Below are 16,848 nucleotides of genomic sequence, written 5' to 3'. Positions count from 1 at the left end.
AAAAACTTTTTAGGCAAATTAAATCTTAAAATCCCTAAAAATAATATTTTGCTATGCATGTAATTATTTTGTTATGCATCACCAAATTTAGTAATGCATAACAAAATTTTCATATTACAGAAAGGGGAAAGTTATTTCTCAAGTGTTAGAAAAGAATAAATTTAAATGATACCTGAATGTCTACCAAGAGTATGCAAATCAAACACATACTTGGCAGTAAACTGCCAAACTGGCAGTTTTCGATACCTTTACAAAAACTAAAAACTTACTTTTACCTTCATGATTGTAAAACTGGAAGAGTTTTCATAAATTCATAAAAATTAGTACATATGAATTTTATTTAGTCACCCTATAGCTAAGGTAGTTAAAATTCTCCATGTAAATATGTGACCCTTGCCATATTTAGATTTTCCTAATACTGACAAATGTTAAAATATCATCCTCCTTTTTAAATCTTTTGTTACACCTTTGAAAAAGTTTAAATATACTGATAACAGTAAGTAAAAATTAGATCTTTATGAAGTTCACATTTTAACCTTCATGAAGGTCATGCTTTTGTCACAGTATGACCTTCAATAATATCAAATTTTTCATCAGATCATGCTTCTAAGCATGGCCGTATGGTCAAGATTGAAATAAAAAAAAAAAAAAAAAAAGTATTTTCAGTGCAGACAGTTACCATGTTTAGAATATCTGTTTTGAAAACATCAGATGAATAACCAATCAGGCATCCAGAAACTTTCATTCTAGGATAGCCGACGCTTCTTTGTCATTTACAACATTAATTTGCGATACTTCTGTTATGAGCTGTGCAAGTGATTCAGTATTTATCCAAAATGTTAACGTATACTCAGAACAATAGTCATTTAAAAAAGGGGAGTGAGTTAGATGAGCAAAATTAAGGACTTTCTGCTAATTTTGGCTGAAATTAAGGATATTTAAAGAACAAAATCATTTTTGAAAAAACCTAAGGACTCTTTCAAGGACTGCATAAAGCTCGTTTCTATTGCAGTCAGAATGCAATGATGCCCATTGAGAGATTTGATAGTTATGATGTATAAATATTTCAACCAATATTCTAATTGATGTCAGAAATTCCTCACTAGAAGATCATCTTCTGAGAAGCAGGTCACTTGTTGCAAGAATGTCTTTCAAATAATACTATTAAATTTAATACTAATAAAATAAACTTCCATAGCAGCTTATACACATAATTCTATTTTATGTAAACTTATTCTCTGTTAACCTATAAGGTATTTTCTCTCTCCTTTCTACATGCCTTCATGGTGTAACTGGAAGCATACCCAACGTGCATTTGAGAGGGCCAGGGTCCAAGTCCCGGCAAGGGCACTGCACATTTTTCATGTCTCCTCCTTCAAAATAACATAATGTGTCTAAAACAAAGGGGGAAAATTATTTTTTAAACGAACTGTTTACAATGAAATGTATATCTATACCTTCAGAAAGACAGGTGATTTATCCTCTAAATGAGGACAAGATGACCAGAACCATTTGGGTAAGAGTCCAGTCTTTGCAGTTGAAACAAAATAGCCCAAAGCCAGAGGCTGCTGTAGGAGTTGCAATGGTTCATCTGTATTTTCAGACATACTATCACACTAAAAATAAATTTTATATTAGGTTTGAAAGCTAATTTAGGCATTTCAGAATAGAATATCAATAAAGTATTTTTATAATAGCATACCCTATTTGGACCACCATGATTAGATGAACTTAACCTGAATGAAGTATTAGGACTAGCTGGTTGAGAATTGCTATCTCGATGTGGTGAACCCTCTGGACTTTGAGGACTCTCTGTCCACTTAAAAATATCATTTATGTCAGGCCCAGTTATGTCATTATCATTTAAGCCCTCAAAAAGACCTTCATCCAGTCCTCCAGGTAAAGGATCAATATCTTCTGATGGAAAAGTTGCTTGAGATGACTAAAAAGTATAATGATGTTATTAAAATTAGGTAAAGTGACCTGATCGTACTGAAAATGCATAACTGCATAAAAAATCATAAACAAACAAATATATACTACGCACCTGTGTAGTTGCAGATGTTGGAAATACAAGAATATGAGTGTATGTTGAATTATCCGGGCTGGTTCGACTGTACATCTGCTGTCGGATATTATTAAAATGATCATCTAATGTAAACTGGTCAGACATTAATCTAAGGCTAGAATCTGGTTCAAGCGATACGAGACAAACAGAAAGGATAGATGGAGTATCCCCAATACCAGAAATTGCACATTCACCACACAGTTCTTTTAGATGCCTTGCATATGATTGTAAAGATTTTCTGCTCAGAAGTGACGCCCAAGCTTTCAGTTCTCCATGACCAAGTCTTCCAAAACGAGCAATGATTAAACGCCAGGGATGTGAAGAGGCAGATATTACTTCTAGGATGAAATCTAGTAATTTGCGAAGACCAAACTTTCGTACAGATGTTTGTTTTCTCTTATTTCTAAAAATAAAAATCACACTTACACATAATTGATCATATGACACTCAGTTCATAATTTCTATAGTATAATCTAATTTATATTTTAGAGTCTCATAATAACATAATTATTACAGCACTTTTATAAAACATTTTAAAAACTAAATAAAAATGCTTTAAATGAATGCCATTAAAAAATTCTTCACATTAAAAACATTTTTAATATTTAAAAAATTCACAATAATTTACTCATTAACTTCATAACAAATTATAAACTAAAATGAATTTGTAATATACAGTTTTATTGTGACAGAAAATTTTACACTAATTAAATCATTTATAGACCTAAAATTACCTCTTAAGGAGTATGAATTGAAATTTTAAACCCCGCTCACTTGAAAACATAAATAAAAAAAATTCTGATGTGGTTAACCCATGAACTTGTACCAGCATATGTATTATTATATTATTATGTAAATATGTAATATTATTCATACAGGAAAATAAAATGTAAAAAAAGACTGTTTAGTAAAAACAATTAAATTTAGGCTAATAATTTTTAAAATATTAAACAATATATTTCAGAAACCCATTTTAACATTTAAACACCTAGCAAATTAAATATTTTTGGCAAAACATTTTAAGTATCGCCCTCCTTTCAGCATGCCTTTGTGGTGTAATGGTAGTACACTCAGTATGTATTCGAGAGGTTCGAGTTCGAGTCCTGGCAAAGGCATTGCAATTTTTCAAATCTTCCGCTTTCAAAAAAAAAAAAAAAAAAAAAAAAGACTGTTTAAAGTTAATATCAAATAAAAGAGTAACATGTGACAAATACCACATTTTGGGAATCTTTCCACACAAAATAATGTTACTCTCTAAGCTTTTTTAAAAAAATCGTGATTATTGTTATTACATAAATGCCAGCCTTGAAATATAAAAAAAGAGCAGTTTCCAGGCTGCCTGGCAGCATCATTTCAAAAGAAAAAGACTTAAATTCATCAGATTATTCAATTAATTATAATGTTCTGATGAAAACTTTATTGAAATTTAATTAGATATTCAAAATTTTATAGTCTTTGGCTAATTTCATAGTGTAATTTTCTTACCTTTTTATGCTGAGAAAACCCAAAATATTAATTTATCAAGACTTTTAAAGATGAGCAAAATAAACTTAATAATTAATGTATGGAAAGTTAAAAAAAGTTGGAGGAGACAGTTGGCAAAATTCAGCTTGAAATTTTCATGTCTCAAAAAGCAGCTTATAATACATATTAGATTTATATATAGCAGTGATCGCCAAAGTGTTGATCACTAGCTATTAGCAGATCACAGGGACATTTTCGGTAGATTGTGTTAAAGCTCTGGTTAGTTAACCTTGATTCCTCCACTGAGCTCACATCAGGGGCACTGACAACAAATGTTTGTTCTCCCACACAAATGCCACCGACAGTCTCTTCTCATAGTTGATTGTATACACACGAGGTTATGCACATTATGTTTTTCATGTACATATTAGACATTTGCTTAACTTGGATAGTTTGATTTATGCAATGGTACTAAGTTAGGTCTATTCTAATGATGGCTTATTCAAGCAAAAAGCTTATCACTTTCATTCTTGGAATGGAAAACCTATTACTTCTTTAGCCAGGTAAAGGACAAATGTTTGTGTTTACTGTACTATGCAAGTGTATTAGTTGGGAAGAAAGGGATTGAATGTCACTTCGAAATTGCTCACACAGGGAATGTAAAGGATTTCCCACTGAAGTCTGCTTGCTCTAAGGAAAGAAAAGGTAAGGCAGCTAAAATCTAAACTTAATGTTAAACAATAAACTTTTTTAAAACCATTAAACAAGAGCAAAGCAGCAATTAGGTGTCATTCTGAGATTCAAATATTAATGCACAGAATAAGAAACCATACAAAGACTGTGAAATAATCAAAACTGCATTTTTAGAAGCTGCACACGCATTATTTGGTAGTTTCAAAATAAAACTGAGATAATGACTGCTATTAAATCTGCACAGCTTTCTGCAAATACAGTAAGGATAAGGGTTATGAGTTTAGATGTTACCTCACAAACTTAAAACTGACTTTGTTCACTGCATCTATTTCTACCTGCAACTTGATGAATCAACTGATATAGTTAACACGTCCCCTGCCGCGTGGGGCGTATGCACCCCACGCTAAACTTTCCGTTCAAGCCATTTGGTATTATCATTGTAAAATGAAGAATTTTTAAAAAATTCATTATGCAGTCAATTATGGGCATCTTAATACTACTGCTGATGACCTCATTTAAAACTGATATACGTTCGATAAAAAAAAATTATATGTGAGGATGCAACTTGCTTGGCATAGTAATGTTCAGCCAGGTATTTGTTAAACTAATTCCTAGAAAAATAAATTTATTGGTTTGTTATGTTATGCATGTAAACTATACAACCTTTCCTTGATAATTACGATTTTTGTGCTATTTTAATTATTGTATGGCATACGCCAGAAACAAAATAATACAAATGTAAAGCGTGGAGAGCGCGTCCCACATGGCCTGAACGGGAAGTCTTCAAAAAACGGTCTGGCAGGGAACGTGATAATACAGCTCAGTTGGCTGTTTTCGATAATTTTGAAATAAGAAGCTGGTAAAGATTATATCATTAATGGGACAGGACATATTTTTAGCAGTTAAAAATCTTATCAACTCTAAAAAAATTCTTTATGGTTGATTCGCCCTCCCCTTAAATGTCATTCACTGATATTGTTTTGTGATTTATTTACTAAGACTTTAATTTATAATTTTGTTATATTTATAGTATGCCAAAAGAATATTCACCTCATAATTTATTAATTTTCAAAATATAAAATTACACTATCAATATTCTGATGACCATTTATTACTTTCAAATCACAATCCAATAATCATACAAAAAAGTATTAAACTACAAATTTCTCTCATCTTTAATGATTGTAAATAATATTTTGAGTTGGCTGTGTGAAAATATTGAAGCCTGTCAGTTAATCAATACTTTTCACTATAACCTGTAAAAAATGTTAGCCACTTCTCTTAACACAAAAAACCTTTTTCTAAACCGATACATTATTTTTAGTTATGTTACACATGCAAATATGTTGCTCTTTGTGTATGGCCCTTAAATAGAAACTTTGATACCAAATATCTTGGTCAAATAATACCATACAAGAGTTTTATATATATATATATATATATATATTTTCTTTTCAACAAATACAATATTTTCGTAAATATAAGTGTAAGGACCAAAGGAATATATAAAAAAAATTAGACTCCATAATTTTTACAAAATTGATTTCTTTAAATTTTAAAATACTAAAGCATGAACATCTGTCTCATTTAAAATATTTTTGTAACTTGAAATTTAAGACCAAGAGTTTCAAAAATAAAAGCAAGGTAAGGATTTTGTGAACACAGAGGCAAACATATATTTTTGAAATCCCACAACATCCTACTATTCAATTAGCCCTTTTTATTGATGACAGTTATTCTGACACAGGCCAAAACACGTGAAAAATATTCAGTTAATTTCAGCATTATCTTGATTTCATAAGGATCAGTTACTCAATTTACTATCTACTCCTACGTTATCTGAAGTGTGACACTGGAAACAAGAATTCAGACCCCTAGATATGATGCTTGACAATAAACTTGGTTTTAGACTTCATTTTGACAAACTGAGATATAAATTTAACATTTCCATAGCTAACTTAAGACCTCTAAGAAAATATAGCAGTCTTCATAATAAAATCTTATATAAAACAATAATTCATCTAGAATTACTCTATGCCTTCTCCATACGGGAGAATACTGCCAAAACAAATCTCTACAGAATTCAAATTCTGCAAAGTAAGGCCTTTACAGAAATAGCCTGTGCTCTTTGGTTTGTAAGGAATAGCACAATATATACCAATTTAAAAATCAAGACAATCAAAACATACATTTCCTAAACTGCTCACAGTTTTTACTACAGTATTAAACATCATCACAGCTCTACAATTTCAATTCAAAACAATGAACTATAACCACTGTAACCACAAGAAAAGCATCTGTAAGCAACTAATATTCTTTTCATAACTATTAGCATCACTTTCAGGTGGCGTCATGGCATCTCCACAGAAAGAAAATTATAAATGTTTTCGCCAAACATCTCACTGCTAATTATTACACCTTACTCTTGTTATCTGCAATGGAAGATACTTCAACATACTATATATTCTTGTTTGAGATGTCAAATCTATAAGAACCTTGTATTCCATTGAATTTAAGTTGAATATTTTTTTTGTTTTCCCTGAACACATTCAGTACTCTCCCCTCCTTTTTTTAGCTATCAAAGAAATAAAGTTCAAACAAGTGATTCAAAGCTTTGTTATGCACCTGAATGTTTTTATTGAATCTTGATCTTAGCTTCTTTTTACAATCGAGGAAGAAATAATCATCATTTTTTTTCACACTCTTCAATCAATGCATTTAATGTTTTCATTAACCTTTTAACTGCCATGCCCGAAATAACCTCGGGCACAGCACTGGTATTCCAAAATGTCAAGCCCGAACATTACTTGGGGTAAATTCTTTTGAGTGTATCATATTGTTATACCCAAATATATATCGTTCGAAGTTTATCTCGGCTTCAATTCAACAGATGGCAGTACTTTACTGAAGGTTTCAAAGGATAAAGTTCAAAGTGCACAGTTTTTTTACTATTATTATTTTTATTTATTATTTATTTTTTTATTGTGAGGCAAACTTTCCTTTTTGGAATAAAAAAAATTGACAATTTATGCACCCAAATCATCAAAATAACTTAACAGTTAAAAGGTTAAAAACTGTAGTATTTTCTTCTATCGGTAATAAACTCGCTTCAGGATTAAAAAATATAAAAGTTTATTGTAACAAATTAAGACTGTAAAATCATATGCGAAGCATATCTAAATGTAGAAAATACTAAAAATATATACCACATGATGTTAAATAAAAAAGAATGAAAAAGCTCATGCCAATTTTTGCATTTTCTCATTCTTTTTTTTTTAATTAGTAGCATTAATTGTTACATTTCATAAATGAGCCTATCCTACCTAGTGTCTGATCTTGTAAACAAAAATATGTACTGACACAGCACTGAGTATTAAACATTATAAACAAATTATGAATCAGCACAAAGGATTTGGGTGCTTAAATGTTAATATAAAACTCAATATTTTAACAGCATTGAAATTTGTATTTTATTTAAAATATCAGTTGCTAATAAAAATATTTTAAGGCATAATAAACCTCCTAAACAGTAAGGAGAGGAGTTCACCTACCTGTTTGGAATATTAACATTAATAACATTAGTTTCTGTAAATTCTCCTTTATCATTGGTGCAACATGCTAATATGAATCTCTTGTCTTTTGTTAAACAATATGAACAATACAGTACACCCGAATTTTCCCGTCTGTCACCAAACATTTCTCCCAATTCAGCTTGTTTATCTTTAACAGATGCTAGGATAAATGGCCGATTATACATTTTCATTGGCTGCTCCATTTTGTCCTGAAGATAAAAGGGGGAAAACAATTATTTTAAAATGCATATATAAGACTTGCACATCAATAGCTATATATACATATATATGTAAGATATAATAAAATACCATGGCTATGCTAAGAAATAATTGGCAACCTCAAAACTGACTATTCTAAATTTTAGGTTTTTCCCCTAACTTCATTTTTTCTCCCAAATTCGAGATCTTTCCAAAACCATATGACACTTACATAACACTGCTTGTAAAGAGATCACAGCTTATCTGTACATAAGCACCGGCCTAGTATAAATACTGCTTCGCGAGCAATTACATCACATTTTCTTATTTTCTCCTGCCTTGCAAAACATCTCTGCACTTTTTAAAATTTTATTTTACTGCAAAATGACAAATAAGGCATTCAAGAAAGAAGAATAGATTAAAAGATTTTATCTATACAAGAACGGGAGAAATTTACTTTCGTTCAACATGCCCTGCACATGCGCATGTGAATCTCTGGATTCTCAAGGTTATTGAAAGCCAAAGATGCTGGAAGCTTGCTTTGTCTTTCTAAAAGACAATCTGACTGGCGCTGCAAAAATTGGTTCTACACCAATTGCCCAAATGACACTCACGCGATATGTTGTTCTTCACCAAGAAAGTGATCGCTTCCACTTTCTTGGTGAAAGGTTATTGGTGCGATAATTGCTTTTTGGAGGATCACCATATGAAATTCCCTGACTTTTCCAGATTTTGACTAAATTTAAATCCCCTGACTTTTCCTGGTTTTATGGGTTTTCCAGGAAGCGTGGCAAACCTGTTTATAACATATTTTGACTGAAGAATTTATTTTATTAAGCTAGTTATTTAGTTTTTTTTTTTTTTTTTTTTTTTTTTTTTTAAGTTGTTGCAGAAGAATCCATATTTTGAAGTACCTATTCTGTTTCTTTTTAATATTAATTTTAAAGTCATTAACATGTGTCAAAAATTTATTTGCCCACAAATTTCCAGATATTTCATTCCGAATTACATGCACCTTGTAACTGATTGGCGTATTCTGTATAAGAAACAGGCAAGTTTACTTCAGCAACAAATAGAGATAGATTCTTAAAAAAAGCAAAGTTTTTTTTTTTTTTTTTGACATTAAAAAATATGAAAATGAAAAGAAAAAGAAAAAAGATATAATGAGAAACAGACTTAAAAACTTCTTTAACTTTTTTATAAAGAGAAAGGGACTTGAGAACAGAAACATTTTCTTTTACTGAATTTGAAGTAATCACCTTTTATGATTTTCAAATTTAATAAAAAAAATACACTAAAATAATGTTTCAGCATTATTTTAGCGTCATTAATTCACCTGTACATGCAAAGAACATTAAGGCAGAATTAGTGTAGGGATTCAGTTTAAGGGAAACCTTACTACTGGAGTTTTTGTAAACATATTATTTTATTTATTTACTTTTCACATTTAAAAAATTACTTCAAAAGTAATTACTGAGATACAATTTTTTCCAGAAAATTTTTTTAATAATAAAATATAATTCAACTGAAAATAGTTGCTTTATTTTCCCTAAAATTCCCTTATTTTATTTCCCCATTGCGTTTTTCTCTTAAACTTATCATAATTTTCTTTATATATAATTATATTAAAAAATACTATAGACTCATATTCAATAATCTTCATTAAATGATTCTTAAGTGCTATTTTTAGCTGGTTATTTAAACGCAAACTATCCAAATTTATTGCATAAATTTGAAAGGGGAAATGTAAATGACACCTAGAAGGACATGACCTATTAATTATGAAATTCAATTATTATTGAAGTGGTACTGAGATAAGTGAATTTTATTGTACGCAGAAAAATTTAAAAACAAAGAAATCTGATACGAGTTCTCTTCAGATTAAACATATTAAATTTTCTGTATCTCGGAATAATTGCATAATTTTGAAAGATTCTTCAATCAGTTTTAAACTTTACTAGGTAAACAATACACATTACTAATTATGAGACAGGATTTTAATATTTTTTATGCACCCAAATCATACAAGTTTAAAGCTCAACATGGCCTGAGCTAAATAATTTTTAATCCCCTAATTATCTCATTAATTAAATCGCACTAAAAGGCTTTCTGTATGCATAAAAATACAGTTAAAGCATAACTATCTGGAAGGCTTAGAAAGTGCTGGATAAGTGAAAATGTTCAATAGATGAATGCATAAAAAATACAAGTATAAATGGTAAAAATGCCAAAAAAAGGTAACAAGAAACTAAATTTCTGGTCTAAAATTATAAAAAAGGGAATCACATTTGTTATCAACTTCAATACCAAAAACCTATGTTAAACATTTTATATACAATTACAAAATTCTATTGACGATTAAATCTGGCAGAGATCCCGCAAAACTACACCAATTATACTGGTAGAAATTTAAAAGAACTGATCACTCTTAATTTAGTTAGATAAACAAGAGATACAAGTTAAGGATATATGTTACATCCATAATGTACATGTAACATATATAAAACTTAAATCCACTTGTCATAATTTTACACACTCCATTTGCCACTGTTTATCCATTTTTCAAATAAAGTCACATATTACGCCCATTAAAACATATATATTTTTTTTTTATCCTGTAATTTTGAAAATACCTAGCACTGTAAGCCCCAAATTTTATTCATTTATTTACTTTTAAATACAGAGAGAAAAGAGATGAATAATAGTTGACTTACATCCTTTATCACAGAAACCAAACTACTAATATCAAGATATAATTTGGTTTATATAAAGTGAACATGAAAAATCTTATGGTTATACTGATGTCATGCTTATCTGTCATTGGTGCTAAATCACACTGTTTGGCAACTTCCCCCCCCCGTCTCGAGTCATAGTTTAATACATGTTCTATGATGGTATTTCAAATATGTTCTATGATGTACATGTTCTATGATGGTATTTATACATATATATGTTCTATGATGGTATTTCTATGATGGTATTTCAAATACAGAGAGAAAAGAGATGAATAATAGTTGACTTACATCCTTTACCACAGAAACCAAACTACTAATATCAAGATATAATTTGGTTTATATAAAGTGAACATGAAAAATCTTATGGTTATACTGATGTCATGCTTATCTGTCATTGGTGCTAAATCACACTGTTTGGCAACTTCCCCCCCCGTCTCAAGTCATAGTTTAATACATGTTCTATGATGGTATTTCAAGTCTCATTTGTTGTTTAATATTTCGTTTACAAAAATTCCAAAATTAAAAAAACATTTTAGTATTTGAGCTTTCTAATTAAATGAATGCTGGATATTCAGGCTTTTACTGTAAAAAAAAAAGGGGAGGGGGCACACTATATAAATAGTTTAGTTATACTTTCACATAAGGATAATCTTTTTCTTAAATATGAATTTGACATTTGGGCTGAATATCAAAATTTACCAAACAATTCTTTATTTTGCCAAATTAATTGTTTTCTAGACAGCATTTACAATTTAAAATTTGCATACAGCATGCATTTTCTATCCCTTATATAGCAAAATATGATATCTTCCACATATTTATAAAAATTCTGTAAAAGTTTCAGCAAACTCTGATAACTGCAATAATTTTTGATTATTCAATACAAACAATACTTCAAGAATACATACTTACATAATACAAAAGTATTATAAAATGAATAAATAAACAAATATTAGCATTAACACTTATTATTTTAATGAGACTTATTAATGAATAATCATAATGAAAAAAACGGTATACTAATATCAGAATTGTATAAACTGGCCGATTTTAGAATAAACTGATTGGTAATTCAAAATCCCTGTCTCAGAATTCTCACTTATACTTTGAACAATGTAACATAAAACTCATTATATTGCATACTTCCTGCTTATAGAAGAATGACATTGCTTAAAACACAAATGCAATAAAAATTCAATGTTAGAAACTTAGCCATCTGCATATGACTCCTACTAATTTAGGTCTAACAGAAAAAAGCATAACAGTTATAAAAAATCCAGAAAATAATTTTACATTTTTACTTAACTTGATTAATGTTAAGACACAATAACACGCCGAATAAATACTAATTCAGAAGTCAAACAACAAAAATCAGCGTTAATTTACAAAATTTTCACAGGACTAGTTTCGATGGTTTTACCGAACCATCATCTTCAGCTGCAAAACCGCAAATGAACAAGATACTGTCTGTCTACGGTAAGAAAACCTCCCGCCACGGTGTCTGGCGGATGGCGGTCGCTATAGCAACAGGGCTAGTATATTTCAAATAGGGACGAACCAAGGGTTGCTTTATTGTTATTTTATTTTTGGCGACTGTTGGCTGAAGGGAAAAGAGTTTATCATTCGTCTTCTTGGTTTCATTCCAGCTGCACGCATCTTTTCTTAAGCCTTATATTATTATTATTAGCTATTTTTATTTTCGTTGTTATATCTTTTGTACTGGTATTTGTTCAAATTTGCTTCTATTTAGCTTGATTTTCATAGTGCTTTGTTAATCGCCAAATTTTTTAAAATGCCCTTCCAGTTTAAGAAAGGTCAACCTTTAAAGTCTCAGGCACGTCAAATCGTGTACAATGTCGCAGAATTTTGTGCTTCTGAAGCTTCGGCGAACTCTTTAGTAGTTCCTCTTCCTCAAGTTTTGAAGAGAACGTCGCAAGCTACTGGAGTATCGGAGTATACAATTAAAAAATTAAGCGCGAAGTATCAACAATGGGGGAAGATCAACTTCTAAATACGCCTGGAAAGAAACGTAAAAGCCCTGCTAATCATAAGTGCGAAATTGACGATTTTGACAAATGCGTTATACGGCAGACTATACAAGACTTTTACATCAAAGAAAAGAAAGTGCCATCTGTGCGGAAATTATTGCCTGTCTTGAGGCAAAAAATAGACTTCCCGTGGCAAAAAGACTCATTGTGCAAAGTTTTGCGTTCGATGAATTTTCGCTGGAAGAAATGTGTTAACAAAAGAAAAATTCTTATCGAAAGACCTCACATTGTATTTTGGAGGAACAATTATTTACGCGAAATGAGGAAACTCAGAGCAAGTGGACGCCACATCGTTTACATCGATGAAACATGGATTGACAGCAATTTAACTTTTAAGAAATGTTGGCAGGTTTTGGGCGCACAGATAAATGTCAGTTCCAAAAATAGACTGATTGTTGTCCATGCTGGCTCTTCCGCAGGATTTATTCCAGGTGCCCAACTTATTTATAAAGCATCAGCTCAAAGCGGGGATTACCATGGGCAAATGAACTATGGAAATTTTGAAAAATGGGTGTTGGAAAAGCTTCTTCCAAATTTACGACCTCAAAGTGTGGTATGCATGGATAATGCCCCGTATCACACAAAAATTGAAGATCCGACACCCACGAAATATGCTACAAAGCAAACAATGGTAAATTGGCTGATGAAGAAGACGATATGCTGCGATCCCAAAATGTGAAAAGCGGAACTGTTCAGCTTAATAGAATGCAATCGTCCTAAAAAAGTAATATATAAAATTGACAACATCATAAAGGAAAATGGGCATCATGTTGTGCGTCTCCCTCCTTACCACTGTGATCTAAACGCAATTGAATACGTTTGGTCATCAGTTAAAAGACTGATCAGGGAAAGGAATGTGACTGGGGACTTAAGCTTGGAAAATTTGAAAAATTTAACACAAAAAGCTTTCGATGAAGTCACTTCTCAAGAATGGCAGGCGCACTGCAACCACGTAGAAAAACTTGAAAATTATTATTGGGACAAGGATGAACTTTTAGAAGAGATAGTGGATGGATTAATAATTCAAACTGGCAGCAGCGATTCTGATTCTGATTCAGAAGAAACGGAATCTTGCGACAGTGACTCGGATGACTTTTCAGATTTTATACCTCTATAAAAGTCCTCCACGAAGGCATCCCTCTTCTTCATCTGATAGCTTTGTCAAGTTGTGAGGATATTTCTAGGTTCAATATTTTCTTTGCCACTATGTAAATGAAAGATTACCAAAAGTGGGCAACAATGAGCCTTCGGCAGAGGCGAAACCCCCCCCCTGTGGATAATAAAGAACACTGAATGGTTGCTTCATTTCCCATTACTGTGTTCTTGGGGACCCACAAGCCATGGTATAATTTGCTTAAAAAATAATTTTTAATCTTTAATTGAAATTAAATAAGTTTTGTTTTATTATGAAAATATTAATACAAAATTATATTAATGCAACAATGCTCACTGCAGTTATAAAAGCCAAATTTTGTATAATTATATAAATTTCGTATAATTTTAAATATAAAATAGGTAACTGAATAATTTAAGAAACCTAATATAATTTTGTTCTGATTTTAACATATAATTTTGTTCTGATTTTAACATTTTATTATGTTACAAGCTATTACAGTGTCTATAAAAAGCAGCATGATGCATAAATGGGCGCTGGTAATTAAGAGGCCCAGCAGCGGCCGATCGGTAAAGTCACTGAACACTTGTAGTTCGGTCTCAGGTTTGAATCCCGTGAACGGGCTGGCTGCATGGGTGTTTTCCCCATGTGTAACGTGTATACGAGGCAGTTTTCCTTAGCAAGCCCTCCACGAAGGCATCCCTCCTCTTAGGCATTTAACCCTGGAGGCTTTCTGTAATCATATAAACCAACCCAAACCACTGGTAATTAAGTAAAAAACAGTTTTGATTTTAATTTACCTTCGCTTCCTTTCGTCATTAAATTGACCACCTTTTGGTTTAGTTCGAAGGTATGGGAAAAGAAGAAATGTTCGCAAAAAGTATTTATTGAGAGCATTTTTCTTCAAAAATAAGCACGGATTTTTAAATGCATTTCCCTACAAGTTATTTTGATATATTTTTACTCATTGTACATCTAGAAGGATGGCAAATTCAGCGACTTGTACCTCACACGGCAAAATCAAAGACCGTTCCTTAACTGCAAAAACTTTATTTACGCCATCAATTTTCATTTTCGGAAATTGAATGTCGGGGTCGACGCAAAGGGTCAACGAGCATTTTACTTGAAACTAAAACAAAATGTGAATATCGCCAAATCATCTTTAAATATGACAAGGTGGCAAACTGAGAAATAAATCTTCAAGACACCCCTACGAAAAATGGGTCACGGCTCGTTTCTACGGCAACAGACAGCCGCAGACAAACTGGCGAGAGCTGTTCTTACTGTAGACAGACAGTAGGAAATAATGTTTAGATAAGATAAGAAAGCCTGGACAAGAATAAGCAAATGGCGCCATCTGTTGGCGAAACCAAAACTAAAACATAATTTCTCTAAAAGCCGAAGGCAAATTTGGATTGGAATTAGGATCGTTAACTAGAACAGAAAGATTTTTATGAATGTGAAATGCCTCTAGAAAATCCAGTTCTCCAATGGAAGATGTTTTTTGAATAATTTTGGCAGCAGAAAAATTGAAAGTGTGATTTTCGGACCAACAATGTTGAGCGACAGAAGACTTCTGTGTTTCCTTTTTTCTAACATATGCCTCATGTTCTTTGACGCGAAATTTTAAGGCTCTCTGAGTTTGGCCAATGTAAATTAAACCGCACTGGCAAGGAATCCTATAAATACCCCAGGAATTCATATCCGGAATGGGGTCCTTGAGTATAGAAGTTGGAATTTTATCGATGGGAGAGTAAACAACCCGAAAGTTAAATTTCTGCAAAATATGTGCAACTTTATAGCTAATTGATGGAAAGAAGGGAATGACAACAGAATTTTTATAATCTCCTAAAATAAGAGTGTGGCTTTTAGTGTGTTGAGATGAGAATTTTTTAACTGCTTGATTAATAATGTTGGGTGAAAAGCCCCTGTCAATAGCTATTGCTTTTAAATAATTTAGTTCTTCATCAAGGGCTAGTTTGGAGGAGCAAACTTGAAGAGCACGGAAAACATAGGAATAAAATGAAGCTAACTTTTGTTTAGTCGGATGACATGATTTAAAGTGTGGTGGAAGGCAAACCGATGAAGGTTTACGGTAAACTGTAGTACTGAAGTTGGATGTGTTACGTGTGACCAGAATGTCGAGAAACGGAAGAGAATTGCAAGTGTCAAGTTCAAAAGTGAACTGAATAGCAGGATCAATAGAATTCATTGTTGAAAGAACTCTATTTAAATCATCTTTATTACCTTCAAACAGGGTAAAAGTATCGTCTACGTAGCGGAACCATGCCGGGAAGTTTAAAGTTTCAAACAATTTTGATTCATAATAATGCATGTAGATATCAGCCAGGATGGGACTGAGGGGGCTTCCCATGGCTAATCCCTCAGTTTGCTTGTAATATTTATTTTGGAAAACAAAATGTGTTTGTTTCAAACAGAGTTGAGTGAGAGAAATTAGCTCATCAATTTCGATGCAAGAGAAATGAAACTCGCGAAGTCTGGTTTCTAGACATCTTAATGCACCCTCCACTGGGACATTGGTGAATAATGATTTTACATCAAAAGAAACCATGAGTAAATTACGAGGAGAAATGTTTTTAACCTTTTTTACAAACTCTATTGAATTTTTTATGGTGTAAATGTTATTGTCTAATAGAGTGGAAAATCTAGAAACTAAATATTTAGCTAATGGATACGAGGCAGTACCTAAATTTGATACAATAGGGCGGAAAGGAATACCACTTTTATGAATTTTGGGAAGAGCATATAATCTGGCACAATTTGCAACAGATGGGATAAGCGAATGTTTTAAGTTGCTTGAAATGATTTGCGAAGATTTGATCGCAGTTTTTATTTTGGATAAGTCCGAAGGTGAAGGATCTTTAGGGATCGGATTATATGGTCCTTCGTTTAAGAGTTTAGTGACACCATCGATGTAAGTGTTCTTATCCATGAC

General features: G+C 31.7%; 1 protein-coding gene and 1 pseudogene across 1 annotated transcript in view; one reads left to right on the top strand and one right to left on the bottom strand.

Annotated features, from left to right (window-relative positions):
• LOC118197102 (mediator of RNA polymerase II transcription subunit 13-like) overlaps positions 1–16,848 on the bottom strand; it is a 189,829-nt gene that overhangs the window by 31,843 nt on the left and 141,138 nt on the right. Inside the window, exons 22-25 of the mRNA XM_085813454.1 lie at positions 7,777–8,006; positions 2,048–2,471; positions 1,703–1,942; positions 1,458–1,616 (exon numbers count right to left, since the gene is read on the bottom strand). Coding sequence (XP_085669580.1) covers positions 1,458–1,616; positions 1,703–1,942; positions 2,048–2,471; positions 7,777–8,006 — 1,053 coding nt within the window. The remainder of the gene's footprint in view (positions 1–1,457; positions 1,617–1,702; positions 1,943–2,047; positions 2,472–7,776; positions 8,007–16,848) is intronic.
• On the top strand, positions 13,263–13,895 carry LOC146998128 (uncharacterized; annotated as a pseudogene).

Source organism: Stegodyphus dumicola, chromosome 3 (genome assembly GCF_044657685.1).
Source record: "Stegodyphus dumicola isolate Sdum_Otavi_A_Nest chromosome 3, ASM4465768v1".
In the NCBI taxonomy this organism is placed as follows: Eukaryota; Metazoa; Arthropoda; class Arachnida; order Araneae; family Eresidae; genus Stegodyphus; species Stegodyphus dumicola.
The sequence above is the reverse complement of the archived record's forward strand: the minus strand, read 5'-3'. Positions and strand labels throughout refer to the sequence as shown.